Genomic DNA, 19489 nt, shown 5'->3' with positions numbered 1-19489 from the left:
TTTTTACTCAAATGAAATTAGTTTTACTAAACTTAAGTTATTTTTACCGAATTGAAATTAATTTTACAAAACTAAAATTATATTTATTGAGTTAAAATTAATTTTACTGATTCTATATTGTATTTCTTTTTTAAGTTACTGATTTTACTAAACCGAACTTATTTTTTACTAAACTGAAATTTTTTTGTTGAACCAAACTATTTTTACTAAACTAAAATTATTTTAACTTGTTTATTACGTATTATTATTATTATTATTATTATTATTATTATTATTATTATTATTATTATTATTATTATTATTATTATTATTATTATTATTATTATTATTTTTTTTTTTTAATGAATTGAGCAGGGTCTAAAACTCTCTTGTAAAACCAAGGAAAAATCTCTAACCATTTAAGCTATTCCTCATTCTCATTACTTGTAAAATATCAACTCCCATACAAGTCTTTGTTTATTAGTAATCATTCATTTTTAATTATTAACTTCCCTACAAGTCTTTATTTTCCTTTAACTTTTAATCATTTCGGTACTATATTGTGCTTGCAATTCTAAGTGCTTTCCAACTCAATTCCACATTATTTGCCATAACAACACTGTATTTACACCTTTGCCTTTTCTCCACTCTAAAATCAATTCACTCTTCACACTTTGTTTCAATTATTTGTGAAAGAAAACCATCATCTAACAACAAAACAACATGACTGCCATAATAGAAAATGCAGCAGGAGGATTATTAGCAAATGAAGCTTATGGACTGATTGGAATGCTGTCATCACGTATCGATGCTGAAATCAAACTAGCTCGCGGTTTCAAGAAAGAGTTAGAGGCAGTTCAAGGGCAGCTCACTCGATTAACTAAGCTATTACATGGTGCTTCTTGCCAGTCGATCACCAATCCATTGATAGTCGATTGGCTCAAAACTATAGAGAATGTTGCCTACGACGCAGACGACTTGCTCGACCAATGGTCCTATGAAGCTCTAGAGGATAAAATTGTTATCTGCACCCGAAAGAGGGACAAGATTAAACGCGGTGTCTCTAAGCCCTTTTCACGCTTACGTATTGGTCACAAAGCGAGTGACTTAACGAGCTTGATTAGCAACATATATGATGATGCTAATAAGCTTGGTATTAGACCAATCGAAGTTGCTTCAGGAGACGCGCACAACAACAGTAAACATTGTCATCCAAGTGAAGATCAAGAAACAAGCAAACTTCGTAACCAGCGACACTATGTGGATGATAAGTTGCTCATAGGAAGGGACGAGGACTTAAGACACCTTGTTAAGTTAATATGTGATCCTAACAACACTAATTCATCCCATCTCACCGTCATAAGCATAGTGGGCATGGCAGGTGCATATCATCTTCTTTCTATGTTTGAGTAATTTTCTTTTTCTTTTTTTTACAACATAGGATACAAATAATTAAATGCATGTTTTATCTCTTGCAAATTGTTTTGACAGGAAAAACTTACCCTTGTTTTTGTAATGAAAACTTACCCATATTTTTATGGGTATAAGAGGTGAATTATGTTTTGACGTCCTTTTATATTCATTTTATTGGTAGGTTTGGGAAAGACGACATTGTGTAAACGCATTTCCAAGGAACAAGAGGTGCGGGAATTCTTCAACTCTATAGCTATTTGGCTAGTCATCTCTCGTAGCTATGATCTTCTAGATGTTTTAAACAGAATGGTGGAGATGCTTTGCAGAAAACATTCATCCATGAAAGATAGACAAGCACTGATATCAGAGCTTCGTGAAAAGTTGAAGGATAGAAGGTATTTACTCATATTAGATGATGTATGGGATACAATTCATTGGGAATCCTTGAAATCTACACTAGAGGAAATTGGTGGGTCCTATGGTACTACTGTACTAGTGACTTCACGCAACAAAGATGCAGTAGGAAAAATGGTTACGGATTGTTATGATTGTAAGGGTAAAAATAAAATTAGAAGGCCTTATATCTATATGTTGCAGGGATTGAGTGAAGCTGACAGTTGGTCGCTATTTTTGGCTAGAATAAGTGATGATAGTCTAGTTGATAGCGAAAAAGAAGTTATTGGAAGAAGAATGTTGAAAAATTGTGGAGGTGTTCCTTTAGCCATAAGAGCACTAGGAGACTTACTAAGGGACCAAAGTCTGGATAGATGGAAGGAGATTGAGAAAAGTCAAACATGGACGAAAGTGGATAGGAATGATATTTTGCCTTCCTTGAGGTTAAGTTACGACTTCTTGCCAAGCATGACTTTGAAAAAATGCTTTGCTTATTGTGCCATATTCGGAGAAGATGAGGTCATTGACAAGAATAAGTTGATATACATGTGGATGGCTCAGGGATACTTGCAACCTTATGAGGTAATGGAGGATAAAGGGGAAGAGTATGTCGAGCATCTGTTGAACAGTTCCCTTTTCCAAGAAGCAGAATTGGATGAGTTTGGCAAAGTGAAGACATTTAAGATGCATGATCTAATATGGTCTCTTGCTCAAGTTGTTTCAGTGGGGGAGTGTTTATGCTCGAATGGAGATGAAAGATCAAATGAGGTTCTACGGCACTTGTTAGTTCCCAAGCAATCTAAAAGCAGAGAGCTCACTCTCACATCCTATACAAAGCTGCGAACATGTTTGCTTTACAAGGAGTTTGAGCATCCTTGCTTGCATTTTTGGTTAAAATGTAAGCACTTAAGGGTGTTAAATATAGGATGGAATTGGAGCGAGGATTTAGATTGGGAGCCGTTGGGTAGCCTAATACATTTGAGGTACTTTGAATTTGATGTCGACAATGGTTTGGGTGTCATGCAGTCTAACCTTGGTGAGCACATCACCAAACTTTACCATTTGCAAACACTTTGTATAAACAACTTATGCATAGTGAAAGATCCATGCAGTACTCAATTTCCGAAACAAATAGGTAATTTGGTGAATTTACGGCACATCCTTGATAATGATTCCATTGGTATACCTATGGGGTTGAGTCTTTTGACTGCTCTACAAACTTTTCCCGCTATCAATTTAGAAATGAATTGGGGTGGGAGATTAAGTGATCTTGGTTCATTGACTAATCTCAGGGGTACATTGGAAATCCACAATATATGTTTTGTAGATGGTGAAGAAGAAGCTTATGATCGAGTTCTGCACAACAAGTCGTATCTTGACAGTTTAGTTCTCAGATGGGGTTATAATAAATCGCCAGCAGTTAAGGATAACCCCCACGCGAATGAGATCCTAGAATCTCTGCAACCCAATGCAAACTTAAAAATGCTTCAGATTTGGAATCATGACGGTACTAGATTTCCAAGATGGTTGACTGAAGACGGAAGTTCCTCACTTTCCAACCTCGTCTCCTTGAAGATTTATAGATGTAAAGCCAAAGGAATTCTGACATTAGAGAGCTTCAGATCTCTTCGTTTCTTACAAGTGGAGTACTGCAAGAGGCTAACTATTATATTACCAAAGGAAGGGTTCCAATGTTGCAATTCGCTTGAACAGATAGTACTAGTTGGTTGTTATCAAGTCGGAAATTTTGTAGACTTGTCCTCTTTGACACAGCTTTGTTCTTTAACCTTAAAAAATAACCAACTAGTAGGGTTGGGGAGTCTTCCTTGTTTAAGGGAACTACACACTGATGAATTAGTACTACTTGCACTATTGAGCGAAGATAGTCCTGTTTGCAAATCCCTCGAAGTTTTAACATTGGAGGGGTTCCAGTTGACTGATAATGATGATCATACAACTGTTCTTCCTGATCAGCTCAAATACTTGAGGGCACTCCAATCCTTGACAATCGGACACTCTGAATGTTTGGAAACGATACCTGACTGGCTGGGGAAACTGACATCTCTCAGAGAGCTGCATCTTTATGGTTTGCCTAAACTGAAGAATCTGCCTTCTCTTGAAGCAATGCGGTGTCTCTCGAATTTAAAAAGTTTAGAAATGGCTGGTTGCCCTCTTTTGTTAGCAGATGTTGAGAGTGAAAGTGGAGAGTGGCTTAAAATTGCCCATATCCCTCCTTTCATACACTACTGATGTTAGTAATGAATAATGATGTTGTAATTCAATCTTTTGTCATCATTTATACATATTATTGGTGGATGTTTTTATATGTTTCTATTCTAAGTCTTAATTCCAAACACATTTCAGGCAAATTTGGTTTGGTCACTTGGTCTTTACTGTATATTTATTATATCTACAGCTTTGGTTATACTATAGTTGATAAAAGCACCGTCAAAAGTCCATTTTGTGTTTTGTAACTGTAATAAGAATCTTTTAGTATTTGTATTAAAAAAAGAAAAAATGTCTTTTGTTTCGTGTGACTTGCCGAATTGACCAAGTATAGTTAAGTTGGGTTAACAAGATGACTTAGATTGTACAAGTCAAGATAAATGAGCAATTAGTTTCCTTCTTATGAAAGCAAGAATACAATGCAAAAATTAGATGAACCAAATTACAATAAAATGCGATCAACCACATTTATTTTACATCTACTATTTTTAACTTTTTTTAACTAGTTTTTAAGCCCGAACGATACCCCAAATTATATATATATATATATATATATATATATATATATATATATATATATATATATATATATATATATATATATATATATATATAACCAGGTTATAATGAGAACCTATTCTAGCATAGAAACTAGGAACAAATCTGGACCGTCAGATGTAGAAGAAGAGGCGCGCAATCTGACGGCCCATATTTGTTCAGACAAATTAATTGCAAAATTCAATTCAGGCGCCTTTTCTCTCTCCTCTCTCGCTCTCTCTCTTTCCGCAATTTTCTCACTCTTTCCGCAATTTTCTCTCTTAATCGCCATTTTCAACTGCAAAAACATTCGAAAACCGCCATAACCGTCAAATAAACTGCTCAATCTTGCTATAAAATTACAATTTCATGTTCTACTGTATACATTTTTCAATTTCGGAACAAAAATTTTCGAAAATTGGCGAAAATTGACGAATATAAGGTATTTTATCACAACTTCGAAGTTCATACTATTTTGTTTATTTTTGTTGCTATTTTATACTTATATTTGTGTTTTTTGCTTGATTATGTTAGATTTGAAGTAGCAGAACTTGAATCCGAGAAATTCGAAGTTCAAATTTAGTGTTTTCAGTTTGATTTCTTCATATTAAGGTATTATTGCAAATTAGTTCATTTTTGTTCAAAATATGATTAATTTACTTATAGTTTCTGTGCAAATTTGTTGTAATTTAGGTTAATATCGACATGCATGTGAAAATTATTCAAAGTTTTAATTATATTTGTGTTTTTTTTTTTTTTTTTTTTTTTTTTTTGCTTGATTATGTATGAATTGAAGTAGCAAACCTTTGAATTGGAGAAATAAATTTAGGCTAAAATCGATATGGATGAGATGATTATTCAAAGTTTTACATAAATTAATATTAGGTTTTTCATAAATTAGGTATAAAATTATAGTAAAGTGTTTTTGAAATAATATTTGAAAAACTTTAGATCTGTTTATATTTATGAACTTAAGTAATTTTACTTAAACTCATACTAATTTAGAATAATTTTGGTTAATTTATGAGTAATATTTGAGTGCATTATTGTTGATATAGTACTTCTATTCTACTATTTGATTGTCAGAAATTTGCTAAAAGTAAATAAAAGATTATTAAAAGTAGATAGAAACTGACTAAAAGTAAATTAAAAGTAGTTGTTTGAGTTTATATAGTTTTGAGTGCATAATTTTTTAAAAGTAAATAGAAATTTGTTAAAAGTAGATAGAAATTTGTTAAAAGTAGACAGAAATCGCCTAAAAGTAAATTTATTAATTGTTACTGAATTACTATGAAATCTATAGATATTGTAGCTTGTGTATAAATCAATATGTTAATGTGACTTTTGTATAATGGCTTGTGTATAACATAACAAAAATGATGATAATCATTGCTCATTTCATTACCCTATACATTATTCTTGGTCATCTCATATTTGTTTTGAATTGTTCACATATTAAAATGGCTAAAACTACAAAGAAAAAACCAGCAACAAAACCAGATCCAGCAAAGGATATTGCTGTAGCAAAGAAGGCTGTTGCAAGTAAAAAAGTTACTGCAATCAAGAAATCTCCTGCAACCAAGAAATCTCTTGCAGCCAAGGTGACTCCCAAAGCCAAGAAAGTTCCTGCAAATACAAAGCAATCTCCAATTAAAGGTATATAGTATAAAGTAAATGGAGTCTGTTATAAAGTAAATAGAAACACTTATAAAGTAAATCATTTGTCAGAAATATGTTTTAAAAGATTTTTAATATGTCTATACTTATAAACTGATTGTGTTAACTAAATGTAATAGGTGCTAAGCTTCAAAGGATTTCAAAAAAGTAAATATTGATAAAGAGAAGAATTAAGGAACTAGAAGCATCAAAAGGTTCATAAAAGTTTATATAATTAAATTCATTTGCTATGTATTATATTGCACCAAGGTATTACACCAAGGTATTACATTAAAGTAAATGAAGATTGATATAAAGTAAGTACAAATTGTTATAATGTAAATATAAACTCTTTTAAAGTAAATGAAGATTGATATAAAGTAAGTACAAATTGTTATAAAGTAAATAGAAACTCTTCTAAAGTAAATGAAAACTGTTTTAAAGTAAACTGTTTAGAATAAATTATTAAATGTATATGATGTTTATTGATAACTTTAATAAAGTTAACAAAAATGTTTATAATAAAGTAAATATAAATGTTTTCAAAGTTGGTTAACATGTTTAAACAAATTATAGGAACAAAGAAAAGGTTAAAATCTGAAGTGAAAGATAGCAATTATGAACCAGAAGAAGATCATAATGAGGATTATGATGGTTCATCAGAAGAAGACAGAAAAAGGGAAAAGCTCATTTAAAGAAAAAAATGAAGCTTGACAATGCTGAGCTTGATGTACATGAAGTTATTGATGTTAATGATGATGATGATGCTAATCTGGAAACCAAGAAAACACACTGCAGAACCAATGCAGTTGTTGATTTAATTAACGATTTTAGTGAGCAGCAAAAAAAAGATGTCATAAGTATTGGTTTTGGAGGACTGCTTGAACTAAAGTTAAGAAGAATTTCAACAAAGATGCTTCCATGGCTTTGTCACCATTTCAATGAAAGCAGCTGCATGTTCAAGATTGACATGTTGAAAGAATTTTCAGTGAGTTCCTACGATGTTGAAGATATATTCTTGCTTCCACATGTAACTGGGAACAAGGTGAGTTTTCAGTTAAGGAAGCAACCTCTATCAAACTTGCTGATTCAAAAAGAATGGAAGAAAAAGCTAGAAATTCTAGAATATGATGAGATATTTGTGAATAATTTGGAGAACAAATTAAAGAGTCTAAAGGAAGGAGGGGAGGATTTTAAAAGATTCTTTGTGATGTATGTTTGCAGCACATTCTTGGCCCCTGTTGCAAACAGAGTGATTGATTACAAGATAATCAATTACGCAGACAATGTAAAAGAAATACATAACCTAGATTGGTGTGGTTATGTGATGAATAACCTGTGCAAATCAGTGGGAAGCTTCAAGAACAACAAAAAAAAGGAATCAAGATCGGGAATAAGTGGATGTATCCTTATTCTTCAACTTGTATACTTTCATCATCTAGCATTCAGAGGGAAGCCTAAATCTACAACACTGCCATTGATCCAATATTGTTCAGATGAGAAAGTCAAAGAAAGAATTGCAAAAGAGGCAAAGGCATCTTTTGGTCAAGGAGAACTTAAAAAAGATGACTATCCAGTTTGTAGAAAAAAAGGAAAGCAAGCATTCTTGGGAGATGTAATTGAGAATGCTTATAGAAATTTTACTGATAGGGAGAGAAGATTGGTGTCATTCAACCTATCAGAAGGTGTGATGACAGATAGTGAAATACATGAAGCTACAAAAGATGTGAGTAATTTTTTTTTTTAGTTACAATGATTTCTTTTATTTACTTTAAAATGAAATGTAGTTACTTTTATCTCATATTTGTTTACTTTTATTATATTGAATTGCTCTGCTCCTAGTGGTAATAATATATAGTAAATGATAAACATAAAGTAAATAATGTTGACTTAAAAGTAAACAAATTAACTTTAAAAGTTAATATTATTTGTGTTAAAAAATAATGTACTAATAAATTGTTGTTATTTATTTTGAAGGAAATTGAAGAACTGCATTTGTTGACTAGAGATTCACAACTCTTTGCAATGATACATGCTGAGCGTATAGGTACCTTAGGAGAAAAGATGGAAAAGCAACAAATGAATGTGTCTACATCTAATTCCCAACAGGTTTCTGAAACACAAAGGTTGATGGAAGATCCTAGAGTACAAAGGGCTATGGATGAAATAGTCAGGCTTTATGATGATCTAAAAAATGTATCTAGTGTGATTCTGTCAACATGGGAGGAGCAACATAAAACTGACACAGATCCTAAAACTTTTGAAGAAGATGCAGTTGATCCTAAAACTGTCCATTTGGATGTTGATGATGAAGATTTTGAAATAGAGGACTAGATGATGGAAAAAAAGAGAACGGTGACAAAAAAGAAGAGAATGAAAACAATAGGCAGGAGGAGGAAGAACAGGATGAGGAGGAAGAAGATGAGGAGGAGGAGGAAGAAGACGAGGAGGAGGAATAAAAGGAGAAAAAGAAGGAGGAGGAGGAAGAAAAGGATAAAAAGAAGAAGCAGGAGGAAGAAGAAAAGGAGGAGGAACAAAAAGAAGATGATGACAAAAATTAAAAAGAGGAGGAAGAAAACTAGGGAGAGAAAGGAGAGAAAGATGCTGAAAACAAGGGTGTTGATAATCAGGAGGTTGATGTTGATAATCAGGGAGAGAAAGATGCTAAAAACAAGGGTGTTGATGCTGATATTAGTAAGGTAGTACACTCAGTTACTGAGAGTATCCTAAATCAGCCAACACTTACAAAGGAAGGTAAGTTGTTAACTTTAATAAATATTAATCAATCCATAGTCAATAGTGTATCATTATATTGAAATTATATCTGCTATTTTTTTACAGTTGTTGCTGAAAAACAACTTCAGGCAGAAACATCCACAATTGAGTTTAAGGACATTCACAATGAGATAGTTTCAAAAGTTAAAATCAATTTAGATTATGGAGAGAAAGATGTTGACATTGATTTTGTTTCTAAGACAATGAAAGGAAACAAATCAAGAATGAATGAAATGCCAGAGCTTTTTCAAGTAGTGGCTGATTACTGCTTTGTGAAGTACAACCCATTCAAACAGTAAGTAATATATTATTTAGGTTCAAATATATTATATCTACTTTAAGTTATATTTAAGTTACTTTAAATAATATTTTATTTACTATAAATATTTAATTTTGCACAGTGAAGAGATTGGGAAATTTAAAAGTCTTCTCATGATAACAAGAGATGACACAACATCCCTAGCTCCAACAGCCCCTGCTCAAATGATAAAATCTAATATAGTTCAATGTTGGTCATTTCTAATGAATGATTCTCGATTGAAAGAAGATCCTTCATGCTTTTTCTTTGGCATTGATCACAGTGTAACAATTAAAGAATTAAAAAAACTGTTAAGCTCAATCATAATTAAATATGTATGATCTCATAAAGTAATATTTTGTATGTTCTCATTAATACACAGAGACCTCTAGAGCTGTCTCTCAGGTCACAAGATGCTTCCCAGCCAACAGATAAAAAAATAGAGGTGAAGTCTCCTTCAGTACACTCACAAGAATTGAATCAGGCATGGTACGATTGGATGTGCCTATGTGATGCAAAGGAGAAAATTAAGACAGCTCAGTTGGTATGTCTTATTATTCTAATTATTAAACTACATTGTATGGAATTATGATTTTGAATTTGCAAACTAATAATTGTAATTTTAATGACAGATTTTTGTTCCAATATGTATGAGTAACCACTATAGTTTGATAGTGGTTAACTTTATAAATAAGACCATTCAGTACTTGGATAACAGGGAGTATGATGACAGGCACAAGCCTTTCTACAGAATTCTTGGATCTATTGTGGTAAGATTTTCTTTGGTTTATAAAAGTAAATTGTTAAAGTAAATAAAAAGTACTATTAAAGTAAATGAAAATGTATTAAAAGTATAGATTATAATGACAGTTAAAAAATAAGATAAAATATAAAGTAAAAGATGATCTGATTAAAGTAAATAATATTTTTATTAAAGTAAAAGAATATCTATTAAAGGTACACATTTTATTACCTATAGAAATGTAATATAAAGTAAAAGATGTTCTAATTAAAGTAAATCATATGTTTATTAAAGTAAATCATATAAATTAAAGATGCTTTAATTTATACTATATATTTGTTTTACTTATATATTGCTTTACAAATGTTAAAGGTGGAGGAAATGTCAAACTTTCTGAAGAGAATTAATCATGAAAAAGCTGATGAAATTCTTGAATATGAGTTTGATGAAGTTAACTTCAAGTGGAAGACACCAAGATATACTCTTGATTGTGGTGTTTTTGCAATGATCCATATGTTGTGTTTTTCTAGAGAGACTTTTGATTCTGACCTTGATTTAGCAAATAGGAGAAAGGTGTATCGTGCAGAAATATGTGCTGCTCTTGCTTTGGCAGACATAAACATCAAAAGAAAACAACTTCTGAGAAAAATTTCAATGTTCAGGGTAGTTAGAAAACTAAAGAAGGAGAAAGGGGTAGAAGATATGATTTGTGTTTCTGATTTCTTGAAGAAACACAAGGAAGTAATGGATAATATGATTTTGCAATGTTACCAAGTGATCGACTACTTAGCAATCAATGATGGTGAAAACTTTCCAAACAAGAGGTATGTTTTAGACTTCCTAAAAAACAAATAATCATATTGCATTATATATAATATTGTTTGACATAAGTTTAAATTTAACTTGAACTCTACATTACAGCGAAGTAGTTGACTGGTTTATAGATTCAATTGAAATAGTAAGGCAAGATTGTAACGCTTTGCTCAATGAATGGAAAGTTTCAAGTAATGTGATCACTGCTTGATCAAACCACTTGAATAACATTGAAATGGAAAAAGATAGGTCTGAAAATGACTTGATCAAATACTTTTTTGGATTTGACTTCATGGTAAGTTTTTCAAATTAACTTTTATAGTTTAGAATTCTGTATCAAATAAATATTAGAAATAATAATTGGATTTTTTCTTTGGAAGGATGCTTTAACAATGTGTTTGAAAGCTCATGGAAAAAAGGGAGTAACAAGTCTGCAAAAACTATGGATTGATTGGAACACTTCACAATCATTAGACTTGGATGCAGCTCAATGTGTAAGACAAAATTAATATTAAAGTAGAACAATATATGTTTAAAGTAATTAAAAACATGTTTAAAGTAAATATGTTTATATGTAGGTGTATATACCTCTGATGTTAGAAGATCATTATTTTCTTGCTGTGATAAACTTCAAAGATGAAACAATTGATCATCTGGACATCACTTTGTACGAGACAAATGAAGAATATGAGCCAGTACAGAGTTTTATCTTAGAAACGGTAAATAATCAATGGATTAAAAAATTATCTTTAAATTTATTTTTCAATATCTTTTATTATACTAATATTCATTGCATTCAAGTGATACAAGTACTGAAGTTGTTTAAAAAAAGGAAGCATCCACAGGCAAATGATATGATGACCTACAAGCTGAGAATAATTGAACTTCCATTCCAAAAAGAAAGAGAAGATAATTTCTCAGTAAGCTATCTACTGTTGCATATGAAGGTTTATGATGGTGCAAATGGCATAGGATTAGGAACAATAACAGAGGTAAGTTACCATACTTATTTTTGAAGTCGTTACACTCTAGAACTAATCTATACTAAATTATACTCTTTTTTTTTACAGGAATTTGCAGGACTGAATCACCATCATATAAGATTAGTGCTTGACCTACTTCTCAATGAAAGAAATCAAATGAAACAGAAGCTGCTAACAAATGTTAAGGATTGGGAAGAAAAGAAAGAATCAGAACAAATGTAAATGATATCAGTAGACTTGAATATATCATAGATATTTAGAGTACTTGAACTTGTGTAGTATTAATGCAAAACATTTATTAAGTAGTGGTTGAAGATAACTTACTGGTGCAGCTTCAAGTTCTGCAACTTGTATAGCAATTTGGTAGTTCTAGTATAATATTAGGCCTTATTTTGGTTAGCATCAATTATAAATGTGAAAATTATGTGATGCCATTTGTAATTAAAACTATGGGTTTAGCCACTTAATATAATATTTCTAGTTTGTGTTAAAAAAAGAATACATATTATATATCTAAGTTAAATTACTAGGATTGTTCTTTCTCAAAAATGATGGAAGATATAAAAGTAAATGTAAATACTGTTAAAGTAAATAACAATGTGTTTAAAGTAAATGAAAAAAGTTTTAATTTTTTTTTTTTCTGAAATGTGGTGTTCGATTTTAAAGTAGAGAAAAATACTTTTAAAGTAATAAAAAATGAATTAAAAGTAGAGGTGGAAATGGGAAAAAGTATTAAAGTCTAAAAAATATTATTTGATTATAAGTAAATGAAAAATATGTTAAAGTAAATAATACAATGTTTAAAGTAAAAGTAAAAAGTTTTAAAAAAAACTTTATGAAATAAGGTGTTCAATTTTAAGTACAAAAAAATACTGTTAAATTAATAGAAAATGGATAAAAAGTAAAGGGAGAAATGGGATATAAAAGTATTCAAGTAATAATAGTTGACCCAACTCAAATGACCCGATGCATGACCCAAAATTGACCCAAAATCATTAACCCAAAAAATGACAAAAAACCCAAAATAAACCCAACACAACCTATAATCGAGTCGAAAATGGAGTTGACCTAATGTTGACCATAAACCCGAATTGAACTCACCTGACCCGAAGTTGACCAACTTGAATTTGACTTGAAGAGTTTGACCCGAAGTGTTTAACCAACTCAAATGTGATCATACAACAAACTGGGTATGGTGTCAAGTCTCCTACTTCATTTGCCTCGCTAACATCCGGCCTATGTTGATCGAATTACAACCGACCTTACATCTTATTAGATTTGGTACAAGTTTAGCTGAGTTTAATAACCGGTCAAATTACATTCAATTAAAGTCAATAATTAATGGTTAGAAAATTATTAACCCAAAAAATGACACAAAACCCAAAATTAACCCAACCCAACCCATACCCGACTCGAAAATGGAGTTGACCTTATGGTTACCAAACACCCGAACTCACCTGATCCGAAGTTGACCAGCTCGAATTTGACCCGAAGTGTTTAACCAACCCGAACATGATCCGAAGTGTTTGACCTGAAGTGTTTAACCAACTCGAATGTGATCTTACAACAAACTGGGGATGGGTCAAGTCTTCTACCTCATTTGCCTCGCTAACATCCGGCCTATGTTGATCGAATTACAACTGGCCTTACATCTTATTAGATTTGGTACAAGTTTAGGTGAGTTTAATAACCGGTCAAATTACATTCAAGTAAAGTCAATAATTAATGATTAGAAAATTAACTCAATCTAGAATTTTAGTCAAATTTGGTTCAAGTCAATAATTTTACGGGTTATAATCAAGTTGAAATCACCAAGTCAATAACATATGGGTTACATTTGGGTCGGCTCATTTACACATCAATTCATGTTCAGAATCGGTATCTGATTTGGTACAAGTTTAGGTGAGTTTAATAACCGGTCAAATTACATTCAAGTAAAGTCAATAATTAATGGTTAGAAAATTAACTCATTCTATAATTTTAGTCAAATTGGTTCAAGTCAATAATTTTACGGGTTATAATCAAGTTGAAATCAGCAAGTCAATAATATATGGGTTACATTTGGGTCGGGTCATTTACACGTCAATTCATGTCCAAAATCGGTATCAAATACTCTTGTCAACTCGGGTTCCACGAAAAATGTGACAAGTATTTTAGAACAAAAAATGGATATGGTAACAAGTATTCTAGGAGAAAGGGAATAATACAAGCAATTATCTTTAATTTTGTAAGTAAGAACATTATATAAATCAAATAATTCATATGATATAAAATATGATAAAAGTAAATGAAATATTTCATAAAGTTAAAGTATAATAGCTAAAAGTAAACAAACTAAACTTAAGTTCTGTATTACAATTACTTATAGTAAATGTAAAAATATTACAATAATAAAAATAATAAAAAATATTTGTTCATTAAATCTTGATCTTGATCTTCCAAAACATCTTCTAATTTCCAAGTATTAAAATAACTGCACAAAAATAAACATCAGTTATTTGTCACAAATTAAAGTAAATAAATTAGAATGTAAAGTAAATAAATTAAAACCTAAAGTAAATAAAAAAAGTAAAGAGGTAAATTACCAAATAAAAAAAATACCAAGTATAATAACACCTGTACAAAATAATAAGTAAATGAAGTTACTGTTAAAGTAAATAAATAGAAGTTTAAAGTAAATAAAACACACTTAAGAGTAAAATACCTGAAAGACTACTTGTTTGGACAGTTTCTACTATCACGGGAAACACCAGATTGCCCATAAGCTCTACAAGTTCTGCCATTTTTAGATTTTACTTTAGTAGCTATTTCTTTTGCACTCTTCAACCTCTTTGAACTTCTGGTAGAACCCTTATTAAGACACTGATTTGGAGGAAGACATTTACATCAACTTTATTTGACCCAACCACATGAAAATGTCTGCTCCTCTTTTGAACTAGGTGCATTTTCAGGATTATTCTTTGATATCATCTTCTCCTCAAATGAAGATAATGTCCTAATAAGCTCAGATAAATCATCCTCAGATTGATCAGTTAAACTCACACAATTGAAAATCTTGGACCATTCATCACTGACCAATTGCTTCTTCTTATCATACTTAGAAGCATCATCATGAGCAACATCTATGACAGAAGCTTTCTTCAAAACATCTTTTCTCCAACGATTCAAGATATAAGCATCAGGAATTTCTCGTATACACTTGCCTTTCATAACAAACAAAATGTGTCTACATAAAACACCTTGACTCGCAAACATTCTATAAGTACAACTTGACTCCTATGTTGCCAAGTCAAAATTTACATAAAAATTTTTCCTTTTCTCATGATCAACAATAACTGAAAACTCCACACCATCTCCATACAGAGAACTACAACTTTCAACACCACATGAAAAACAGGCTCCCTGGCATTCTTCTTAAAAATCATAAAATATGAAACGAGTATAAACAACATCAGCATGCTTTTCCATGTGTAAATTAGTAACCAATTGAGGCTCAAGTTTATTAAGCCTGTACAACTCATCCTGTTCATGCCTTTGAGCATCAAGAGCAGTTTCATAATGGACAAAGAATTCAACACAGGTCACATGAGGATTTGTAAAATTACAAAAGAAACTGTTTTCACCTTCAGACCTAGATGTAGAACGCAGTAACCCACCCATAAATAGGTCCCTAAAATATGCAGGAATCCAAAGATGTTTAATCTTGAACATGTATGCAAACCACTCATGATCAACAAGGTTAAACTCCTCCATAACACTATTCCAACCATCAACAAATACATGAGGATCAATCTCTCTATCCCAAACTATTGCACTTAGGTTTTTCAAGAAATCAGTTTCATTACAAAAAGCAGTTCCAACCTTTTCAGATACCTTCCTCATTATGTGCCACATACATAGCCTATGTTTAGTCTTAGTAAAAACCTTTTCTATGGCAATACCCATTGCAAGATCTTAATATAATTAGTGATAATACAAGAGGGTTCTCTTCCCATACACTTCAAAAAAGTTTCAAATATCCACACAAAAGAATCTATGTCTTCTTTAGATAATAGAGCAGCACAAAATGTAACACATCTCTTGTGATTATCAACACCAGTAAAAGGAAAGAAAACCAATGAATATTTATTTGTATCATAGGTAGAATCAAAAGATAAAGAGTCCCCAAATAACAGATAATCTCTTCTACCAATAGCATCAGCCCAAAAAGCACGGGTCAAATGCCTACTTCCATCAACACAGTAATCAAAATAATAACCCCCTTTACTGGTTTTCACTTTTTGTTCAAGCATCTGAACTAACATTGCACCATCACCATTAGAGATATAAACTTTCAAGTCCCTAGAAAATTTTTTGAAATCATTTTTACTGCTCCTGACATTTTGAAACCCACCACAAAGTTCTTTCATGATCCTATAAGACATAACAACCCCTATATTTAACTTTGAGTTGTCAAAAATAAACTTCTTATGAGCAAAATTTAAACCAACTTCATGTTTAGTAACCTGCCTAGTAATAGGTGTAGAAAAAGGTTGAGAATGATATTCATAAAAACAATAAACCATATACTTCCCACCAGTACAAAACCTAAATTTTATCTTAGCAGGACAACCAACTCTCTTCACAGTCTTTCTCTTTAAACAAGCCCCTTCAACTTGTTTACCAGGTTTCTTGTTATTTGTCACATACCCTTCTTTTCTACATAATATATATTTAATTATAGTAACTCCTTTACCAGTAGGATCATTCTTATTCTTTTGTGATTTAGCAGTACTAGAACAAACTTTAAATCCACACTCATTAGCATATTTTTAATAAAAGGCAATACCATCTTGAAGGGTATCAAATATCATTCCAACAAAAGGTTTGTTTTCAGAAGAACATGGCATATACTCTTTATCACCTCCAAAATTATAAAATATTTTAGGAAGCAAAGGCTGAGTGGGTGTTTTAAAAATTCTTACATTGTTATCTTCAGTAGTGACTGAAGAAGAACAATGTTCTATGCTTTCAGACATGTTCCTGAAAAGTAAATGAATAGAAGGAAAAAGTAAATAAACAATAAATAAAAGTAAATAAATTATAACTAAAAGTAAACAATATTTGTAAAAAATATGCTCTACGCTTTCAGACATGTTCCTGAAAAGTTAATGAATAGAAGGAAAAAGTAAATAAATAGTAAATAAAAATAAATAAACTATAACTAAACGTAAACAATATTTTTAAAAAAATACTAATAAAAACTATTAGAGATATACTAAAAAGTAGATGACTCAAAGCATAAAGTAAATAAAAAAACTTGAAGAAAATAGAAAACTAATAATGAAAAGTTAATTACTGAATGCAAAAAGTAAATTTAAAAGAACAACTTAATATACTACTAGATTAATAACAACAAACAATATATCAACTATATGCAGAAAACAACTACATTAAATCTGTAAGTGTAAAACCATAAAATAGGAATTAAAAACCAATATCGTAAAATTAAAACCCAAAATCAAACAATAAATTGTATAGAATAATTCAAAGAACAATTAATAAGCAAAAATTAAGAAAAATTACAATAAAAACCCTAAATCGAAAAACTCAGCTCAAAATAAATAATGAAATCAAAATAAACAAACAAAATACAAATATAATTAGAAAATTACCTCAATGAATGAAAAAACCTGAAGAATATGACGTAATAAAAGATCAAAATCGAAAAATCTGGGCAAAAAAATTCGCAAAGTCGAAGAACTCAAATCCACGGCGGAGAAATCGATGTTAGAGAGAGAAAATGTGGACGCGTAGAGAGAGAAAATGAATGGAAAAGAAAGAGAAAGAAAGGAGGTCATTCATTTTGGAAAAATTACCAAAATGCCATTACTGAAATGAAAAACGCGGGTAGGATGTCAGCCATTGGATCAAGGAAGATCAATGCACCAGATTAGTTCCTAGTTCCTATTCTATGCTTAGGTTCTCACATGATCCCATTTCTATATATATATATATATACATATATATATATATATATATATACATATATATATATATATATATATATATACATATATATATATATATATATATGTATATATATATATATATATATATATATATATATATATATATATGTATATATAACATATATATATATATATATATATACATATATATATATATATATATATGTATATATATATATATATATATATATATATATATATGTATATATAACATATATATATATATATATATATATATATATATATGTATATATATATATATAATGAGAACATCTCCTATAATGAGAACTAGGAACCTTTCTCGTCCGTCAGATCATAAAAAAATCAACGATCATGATTAGCTTCTGTCCAAAACTCATACACAGTACACACCTTCTCGCTCTAACATATTCTCTCTCTACTCCATACTTTCTCCCTCTAGTTCTTCATAGTTTCATCTAACAAATACTTGATTTGATTTTAATTATTCATTTTCGCACTCAAATTCTTGCAATTATTATGAAAAAGTTCGATTTCTCGTTTGAATGTGCAAGTTGATTTCATAAGCAAGTACTTTCAAGATACATATGCTAAATTAGGCCCAAAATCGCGGTTTCTAAAGTTTCATTGTAATTTTCAGGTAAATTTTCATATTAGATCAAGAATTTTCTCCAAATTTGCAATTTATCAATCTTGATTGTTTGTTAAATCTACAGGTTGATTAAACCTAACTACTTCTACAATTTGATGATTTTGCTGCAAGTTTCTCAACTTTAGAGGTAACTTGTATTTTGATGATTTTGCTGCACACTAACTGTTTGAGTGTTTGACACGATGCCTCAATGAATTATACTATTATTTAATCAAATTCAAAAGTACATAGAAACCAAGTAAAAGTAAATCAATTACATTTTAAAGTAAATTAATTTTGGATATTGATTTTGTACTTTCTAGATAGATGATTTGTACATTTTTTGAGTGAAATGTATATTTAATTTGATACTACAAATCTACAATATTAGATATAGCTTAATTTTACAATATATAATCTAATACTTTATATTGTTCTCAATTATTCTTTGTTTGATTCCATTCTTACGTGAGGTTTAAGAGCTTAATAAATTGGGTTCATGTTGATTTTGTTCTGGTTGATTGCTTCATGTATGTATTGGTGATGTAAATGTGTAGTGAAAATGTGTGACTTATACTTGCAAGACCATAAGTCCATAATTATGCTCATTTAATGTTTTAGCTTATTGGTTCTTTACCCATTCTTCAGAATTGCATGATTAAGGGTAATTATGTTATGTTTCCTTAAATTTCACCTTGAGAACAAAAGTATTGGGGATTTGAGTCCAATTTGTTCTTTACTTTTGCTATTAAAAATCAATTGTTTTGATTTGGACATTGATAAAAGATGGTATCTCATTCCTCAAGTACATGAAGGCTTAATAATTTATTTAATGTCCTTGCAGTATGATTAAGTCTTTCTCTATGGGACTTGGTCAATCATTCAGATTTGAGGGATGTGGACATATCTAACAGGTGTCAACACCGTTCATATGTTTGTAGATATATGTCTAGCTCCTATACAATGGGTGAGACAACAATATTTCCAAGTATATGATTTTCTGCCTTAGAACTAGCCATATTTATCTTATGATTTTTTTTGTTGTTTACGTCT

General features: G+C 30.6%; 2 protein-coding genes across 2 annotated transcripts; one reads left to right on the top strand and one right to left on the bottom strand.

Annotated features, from left to right (window-relative positions):
• Positions 1–376: 376 nt before the first annotated feature.
• LOC145598928 (disease resistance protein RGA2-like) lies at positions 377–4111 on the top strand. The gene is made up of 2 exons (XM_081655334.1): positions 377–1360; positions 1574–4111. The coding sequence occupies exons 1-2, from the start codon at positions 703–705 to the stop codon at positions 4033–4035; spliced, it is 3120 nt and encodes a 1039-aa protein (XP_081511460.1). The 5' UTR covers positions 377–702; the 3' UTR covers positions 4036–4111.
• Positions 4112–15744: 11633 nt separating this feature from the next.
• On the bottom strand, positions 15745–17684 carry LOC145573337 (protein FAR1-RELATED SEQUENCE 5-like). The gene is made up of 4 exons (XM_081631786.1): positions 17674–17684; positions 17470–17487; positions 16644–16837; positions 15745–16598 (listed from the first exon to the last, which is right to left on the bottom strand). Exons 1-4 carry the CDS (start codon positions 17682–17684, stop codon positions 15745–15747), a joined length of 1077 nt encoding a protein of 358 aa, XP_081487912.1.
• Positions 17685–19489: the final 1805 nt, after the last annotated feature.

The sequence above is a fragment of the Chenopodium album genome, chromosome 2 (genome assembly GCF_948465745.1).
Source record: "Chenopodium album chromosome 2, dcCheAlbu1.1, whole genome shotgun sequence".
NCBI lineage: Eukaryota > Viridiplantae > Streptophyta > Magnoliopsida > Caryophyllales > Amaranthaceae > Chenopodium > Chenopodium album.
Note: the sequence above shows the minus strand (reverse complement) of the source record. Positions and strands in the feature narration are given on the sequence as shown.

Bases quoted from the DNA above. Each gene is read 5' to 3' on its own strand.
- LOC145598928 (XM_081655334.1), top strand. From the start codon at position 703: ATGACTGCCATAATAGAAAATGCAGCAGGAGGATTATTAGCAAATGAA. The intron at 1,361-1,573 runs GTGCATATCATC...TTTTATTGGTAG, and splicing joins AAGCATAGTGGGCATGGCAG to GTTTGGGAAAGACGACATTG.
- LOC145573337 (XM_081631786.1), bottom strand. The intron at 16,599-16,643 runs GTATTGCCTTTT...GTGGATTTAAAG, and splicing joins ATTTGATACCCTTCAAGATG to TTTGTTCTAGTACTGCTAAA.